Source organism: Anabrus simplex, chromosome 2, assembly GCF_040414725.1.
Source record: "Anabrus simplex isolate iqAnaSimp1 chromosome 2, ASM4041472v1, whole genome shotgun sequence".
Taxonomy (NCBI): domain Eukaryota; kingdom Metazoa; phylum Arthropoda; class Insecta; order Orthoptera; family Tettigoniidae; genus Anabrus; species Anabrus simplex.
The window spans coordinates 1,098,368,674-1,098,376,321 of record NC_090266.1 but is presented as its reverse complement, the minus strand read 5'-3'; the positions used below and the strand labels follow the sequence as shown (position 1 = coordinate 1,098,376,321).

The window sequence follows — 7,648 nt, the reverse complement described above, 5'->3', positions numbered from 1 at the left end:
GTCCTCTCTAGGTTGTTGGTTGTTATAAACTCTGCTAGACTAACAGCACCCGACAATGATCTGAATTCTTGTGCTAAATAGATGGGTGATAGTTCATGGCATAGTTTCAGTTTGTCCAAAAACGTATACACTCAACACACTGTCTGTAAGGTACTTTCAGGGAACTTAAAACAGTACAAGGAGAACTTCTCTGGAAGAAACAATAAAGAAGATACAAGATGACCTGAGAAGCTAAAACGATTTTTAGCCTGGGAAATTATCACATCGCACACCTCCTTTACTTCTCTTTTCCATTCAGTTTTGTCCAATTTATTTTTCTTCAATGAGCAATCGATAGGTTCATTACCGTTCGTGAGGTCAAGTTCTTCACGGATCTTGGAGATGTTCACTTCCAATGCTGAAACAGCCTTACGTGCAGAACCCGCATCAGTGTCTCCGTGTTGTAGCTGACCGACTAGTGGCATAACTTTACGGAAGAACTACAACTGGAAAGAACTTTTCTATGACCAAGCAAAAAAAAAAAAAAAAGCTAAGTCATCTCCGTACAGGTCGTGAAGGCCCTTGGAGGGGTGGAAAGTAAAGGTAGTGCGATTAGCTCCAAGCCCGGCCGCCTTTGCCCCCAAGAATTAACCTGGTGCTCATTTTTGGTGCAGGCTGAGTGAACCTCAGGGTCATGTGCACCTCCGGAAGTGGAAATCTCGTTTCTTAAATTTTACGACGTCCTGACGGGGATTCGAACCCACGTCCCTCCGGGCGAACCGAGCACGCTTTTACCGCCTCGGTCAGGCAGCCCCTTTTCTATAACCAAGAGCCTGACAAATTATACGAGTAATTTCGCTCTTTACAGAGTCACATTCCAATATCTGGTTCATACACTCAATAAGGTCTTCCTTGCAGTCATAAACTCTGTTTACGCATCGTGATTGAAAATTCACCTAGTAGGGCAAGCCTGTGGCAAACGTTTTCTCACTACCTGCAGTCAGCCACCCGAGTATTGGCGGGAAAACCATAGCTATTCGGGGGGTATGGAGGAAATGCCTACTCCCAGTCCTGACCAACTAGGGTGAACATTATCCTGGTAGAAGGTATAAAATGCCCTCTGGGGCTCATTACCTCAGTTGTAACAACGCTACCGATATTGCGGTAGCCCAGCTTAATACTTCGGCTTGTGAAGTAACCATGGAGCACATGATAATCACTACTTTACCCCAGGGGGTAAATCCCCCGTCGACCTCAGTAGACGCAAGCAGGTTGTCGGATTCTGGGGAACCTGTATCGTGTGCGGAGGGAGAGTCGGAGCTCCCCAATACCTCAACATCCTCAATACGCCGGTCACAAAAGATCAGACCCAGGAGAACTTTTAAATTGGGAACCATCAACATACAGACCATGATCAGAGTGGGGAAACTGAAACAAGTCCTAGATGCAATGAGAGAACATGGAATCGGCATACTGGCTCTACAGGAAACGAGATTCAGAGATGAAGATACGGTGGAATCAGAAGGATATGTAATTTTGAAGGGAAAACCGGGTATCAAGATGAAGCAACAGCCGTTTATGTTTGGTACGGCGTTTATAGTAGACCGAAGCTTCTTGAGTAGTGTCATTGACTGGAAGGGTGTGAATGAGAGACTGTCATACTTGATGATGAAAATTGGCAATAAAACTTATACACTTGTCAATGCACATGCCCCCCACAAATGATAAGAACAAAACAGACAAGGCAGGGACAGAGAACTTCTGGAACACACTGGATAAGGTAGTAACGGAAGCAAGCAAGAGAGGTGTCACGATCTTGCTGGGGGATTTCAATGCACAGCTAGGCACTGAAAGGAGATTCAAAGGCCCTGTAGGGGATTACCCTGCACACAAGAGAACAAATAAGAATGGAGAAAGGCTTGCAAACTTGTGCAAAAGACACAAGATGAGAATCATGACCACACACTACAAAGCCAAGGCGAGTAAAAAGACAACCTGGGTAAGTCCGGGCAATAGAATTGGTGAAAGGCAGATAGACCACGTAGCGATCCGAGACAAAAACCATGCAGAGATCATGAACACCAAAGTCAGGAAAAACAGCAGGATGGAGTCTGACCACTATCTTACTGAAATCAAATGTAGATGGATACCAAACAGAACTAGGAGAAACACGAACACAAACTCACACCAGATCGACGGAGAACTGCTGAACAAAAACCGAGATCAGTACATGAAGAACTTGACAGTGGAGAGTAAACGGGAAAACTTAAAGGATAAGGTTAGAGAAGAATCCAAACGATTGGCCACTAATAACAAGAGAAGGAAGCATGAGTGGTGGACAGAAGAATGTGAAGAGGCGGTAGAGTACAGGAGGAAGATGTGGGTAAGGTGGCAGACTACCAAGAAGGAAGAGGACCTGTCAACTTTCGAGACAGCGAGAAAGATGGCTGCCAAGACGATCAGGAATGCCAGAAGGAAAAGGTGGAATGAGAGGCTGGAAGAAGCTGATCATGCGTTTAAGAAAAACAAATCACGATCCTTCTTTAAGGAGATGAAGAGCAGGATAAAGGGTTATGAGGCGAGAGAACCTTTTGTGAAAGGACAAGATGGCGAGTTGAAAATAGGAGAAAAAGATGTATGCGAGGAAATGGCAAGATATTTCAAAGATCTACTGAACACAGAAGCACCCACAGGGAGCATTACTCTACAGTATAGCAGAGACATCAACCAAGGACGAGCACCCACCAAAACAGAAGTTGTGAAGGCAATCAAGGATCTCAAGAACAACAAAGCGGCAGGTAATGATGGTATATGCGCCGAGGAGATCAAATGGGGTGGTCCTGCAATGGAAGAAAGCATGTACAGAATAATAATGGACATCTGGATAAATAAGAAGATACCTAGCGACTGGAAAGAATCCATAATTATACCAGTACATAAGAAAGGAGACAAAAGAATACTGGATAACTACAGAGGTATCTCACTGCTAAATATTGGGTACAAGATACTCTCGAGATTATTGCTGAACAGAGTGGAAGCACAGCTTGAATCGACCATAGGAGAATACCAGGGTGGTTTCCGGAAAGGGAGAAACTGCGTAGAACAGATCTTTGGACTAAAGAGAATCATAGAACACAGACACAGGAAAGGAAAAGACACAATAGTTACATTTGTAGACTTCGCAAAAGCCTACGATTCAATAGACAGGAACACACTACTGAACATCCTACGCGACAGAGGATTGGATTCTACAACACATGGATTGGTGGGGGAAACATTGAAGGATACAACTGCTAGAGTAAGATACCGGAGTATGTTGTCAGACAGCTTTGAAATTAAGACAGGAGTCCGACAAGGGGATGGGCTGTCGCCAATATTATTTAACCTAGTTTTGGATGAAGTGGTGAAGCAGTGGAGACAGTTGAATAGAACCATGGGAATTGAAGGTGTACATATTGGATATAAGATCAAAAACAATGTCATAGTGGATTGCCTTGCCTTCGCAGATGATATGGTGTTGTTACATGAGAAGGAAGAAGAAGCAAAGTTGGCACTAGCAAATCTAGCAGAAACTGCAGCAAAGGTTGGTCTGAAAATAGCCTACAACAAGACGAAGGTACTGAATACGAAGACCGATTGGAATGTAAAAGGCCAAGTGGTAGAGAGAGTCGACAGCTTCCGGTACCTAGGTGAGAACATCACGGGTAAAGTACAAAGCAACAAAAGTACCACAGACAGAGCTCAACTGCTGCTGAAACTACGATATGCAGCCATGACTACATATGGAAGGAAGAACCTCTCGAGGAACGCCAGACTGCGACACTACATGATAACCATCAGGAATGCTGCATTATATGCAACTGAAACGCTGACATTAGGCAAGAGAGCTTGCATACAATTGGAGAAGGAGGAAAGAAGAATCTTGAGACATATATGGGGCACCAAAAAGCAAGGTGAAATTTGGGTACACAGATAAAGGCAGGAACTATATGCGAGTATAGAACCAATCTCGAGTGTGATAAGAAAGAGAAGGTTAGGATTTGTTGGACATCTCATGAGGATGGATGACAGTAGGCTGACGAAGAAGATATGGAATGCAACTTGCTTAACCGGAAATAAGTGGATGAAGGAAGTCAGAGAAGATTGGGAGACTATTGGCATAAAGGAAAAATATCCACTGATGACAGTACAGGATAGGTCCAAATACAAAAAGCTCGTGGAAGGTCACAGATGGACAGACACCAGGATCCAGATTCAGATCACGGAAGCCGAGAGAAAGAGGAGGAGTGAGAGAATGAAGAGGTATTGGGAAGAAAGAAGACGTACCGAACAAGTCACTCGTGATCCTCAGGGGTCGTAACGAACCTAATAAATAAATAGCGGTCCGCTGTGGGCTGTTGGAGAAGAATGCACAAATTCCTTGTAAACTTGAAACAAATATTTTCACATTGCGCTTTGACTGATGCCGTCTTGCTCATTACAAGATTAACTCGATAGGCATAGCAATGCACATGTTCTGCATTGGGATAGGATTTTTTACAATAGCTTGTACCCCATCAGAGGAACCAGCCATAACGGATGCCCCGTCATATGTCTGTGCAATTAACTTTTGGGGAGTTTCATTTACTTTGTGCTTCTTTAATTCTTCCAATAAACACGAAGCTAACGTCTGTGCGTCATGCTTTGCAGGAGACAGGAAACTCCAGAACCTTTCTATTGGTTTGACTCTTACTACGTAACAGTACAAAACAGCCATCTGGAATATATTCTAAATGTCTCTGGTTTCATCTGCTATAATAGCTAAACATTCTGATTCCCTTATTTGTTTTGATATTTCTTCCTGGCATAACTCCAACATAATTTGCAAAAGTTCATTTTGAATTGTTTCAGATGTTCCTTTGAAAACAGTTGCCTTTTCCAAATGACCTTCTAGCATCCAGGTCAGCGCTAAATTTAATTAGTCTTCTGAAAACACCTGGGTTTGATGATGATTCAGTTTCATCGTGCCCCCTTAAGGACAGTTCAAAAGAACCGCCGAAACGAATACAGTGTATTAAAATATTAACACATATCTGTTATGCCTAACTTCTTCTTTGTACTCCGCAATTTTCCTTCTATACGCACTATCGAATTGTGCAGCTACGTTGACAGTTCCAAGAAGTGTCAGTCTTAAACAGTTTTGAATGTGAACAGCTGAAGATTCATATGTCTTTACTTTGGTACTTAAGTGGTTTATGTCCGTAACACCTACTTTGGTCTACGCGGGTTCCCCACCAAACAACAAGCACGGGAAGCAGAACAACGCATTTTTAAGTTCGCAACCGCATAACCAATCACTATTTGTATAAATATCCCTTTTAAACACCCTCTTAAACCGTCGAATTCCAGTATTGATATTCTACACAATACTTAAGTCCGGTAATGGTCTTCCAGTGTCTTTGCTATAAGTTTCTCATCAGAAAACTGGAAAAACTCTCTAACTTGTAAATTACTTACAGTATTCATTTTCACTCATACTCCACTACAAATGAGATTACGACTTGAAAAGTTAATATTTCAAACCAAATATTCAGTTACAACAAAATACTAATAGACCCACAGGTGATAGATTTGAGCGCTAATGCCGTGAAACGACACCAGCAAATAGTCAAACTAAACTTCACAAACACCGGCAGCTTTGTGACGAATTCTTTACTCACTCAGTTATAGTAACGCACAGAAAAACTATCTAGAAACAAAACACTCAATTACCTCCAAACACATCAAGACCTACACGTGATAAATGGAAACATAACGTCTACAGTAACACCAACAACTCCATGTCGCAATAGTCCAGCCGTTTACCCACATGTGACAATGTTGGCACAAAGTTCGTGTTACGGTTGACAAAAGTAGGCTATAACATCAATCAATCAATACTGATCTGCATTTAGGGCAGTCTCCCAGGTGGCAGATTCGCGTCGTTTCAAAACTCACGAGTCCCAAAACTTACGAATTTCCCTGGACCAGTCTCAAAACTCACGAGCAGGGCCAGTTCTTCTTTGAATGGATAAATGTCCACCCTATTACTGATGGGAAAATGGAATATTTTTAATAATCGAGTAACTTCCATCCGATTATTTAAATAATCGAATGAGTTTCTAATATCATTCCGTTATATCGCACAGAATAATCGGATGCGTCACGAGTAATTTTTTTTCGGTTTAAGTGTGTCGGGTAGACAATCTACTGAAATAAGCGAATAGATGAACTCTTACGAAAAATGGAATCTCCAAGTGTTGAAATTAAATGAGTGAATTAACTGTCTTGATCTTTAATATCTCTAAATAAAATTCCTTATTCAAGTAAATGCCGCCTTTTGGCTACATAATGGAACTAAGCCCTAGTACTACCAATTGACAGATTCTCTTAAACTAGCAACGGGCAATATACATACTTTAATTATATGTCGTCCGGCTGCAAGCATAAATTGATAGCATGCTGGCCTTTTGTCCAAGGGGCCCAGGGGTTCCCGGGTTCGATTTCCGGTCGGGTCGGAGATTTGAACTTTCATTAGTTAATTCCTATGGCTCGGGGACTGGGGTTCGTGCAGTCTTCAGCATTAAACTTCATCTTAGGTTGCGCCTCATCCTCACAGACGTGCAAGTCACCTATACGGCGTCAACTCTAAAGACCTGCACCAGACCTACCCGGAGGCCACACGTCACTATTATATGAAAGGTAAAAAAAATGCATTAGCTTTAAGACAACAGCAAAATACAATAATAATAATAATAATAATAATAATAATAATAATAATAATAATAATAATAATACACCTCGGTCTCTTTCAAACACCAGCCATTATTTTTCCCCTGTGGATTGGGTCGGCAGAATAACATCCACAGTATCCCCTGCCTGTCGTAAGGGCAGCGTGAGTCACCGTGCACCTCATCCCTCCTGCGGTCATCGCAAGCACCTGCTGTCCGGAGTCGTGAATTTTGAGACTCATTAGAAAGTTTACTTCAGCTACCAGTTTATATTCGTGAGTTTTGATACTATTTGTAACTAATTTTACTCCGTGAGTTTTGAGACGTAACCGCAGATTCCCTATGTGTTGTTTTCCTAGCATTTTCTTAAATGATTGCAAAGAAATTGGAATTTATTGAACATCTCCCTTGGTAAGTTATTCCAATCCCTAACTCTCCTTCCTATAAACGAATATTTGCCCCAATTTGTCCTCTTGAATTCAACTATATTTTCATATTGTGATCTTTCCTACTTTTAAAGACACCATCCAAACTTATTCGTCTACTAATGCAATTCCATGCCATCTCTCCACTGACAGCTCGGAACATACCACTTAGTCGAGCAGCTCGTCTCCTTTCTCCCAAGTCTTCCTAGCCCAAACTTTGCAACATTTTTGTAACGCTACTCTTTTGTCGGAAATCGCCCAGAACAAATCGAGCTACTTTTCTTTGGATTTTTTCCAGTTCCTGAATCAAGTAATCCTTGTAAGGGTCCCATACACTGGAATCATACTCTAGTTGGGATCTCACCAGAGACAAATATGCTCTCTCCATTACATCCTTACTACAACCCCTAAATACTCTCATAACCATGTGCAGAGATATGTACCCTTTATTTACAATTCCATTTATGTGATTACCCCAATGCAGATCTTTCCTTA

At 41.9% G+C, this 7,648-nt stretch overlaps 1 protein-coding gene across 1 annotated transcript in view; it reads left to right on the top strand.

Annotated features, from left to right (window-relative positions):
- Positions 1-1,179: 1,179 nt before the first annotated feature.
- Positions 1,180-7,648, top strand: part of LOC136863784 (patched domain-containing protein 3) — a 147,015-nt gene continuing 140,546 nt past the window's right edge. Inside the window, exon 1 of the mRNA XM_068226088.1 lies at positions 1,180-1,620. Within this exon, the coding sequence (XP_068082189.1) occupies positions 1,180-1,620 (441 nt within the window). The remainder of the gene's footprint in view (positions 1,621-7,648) is intronic.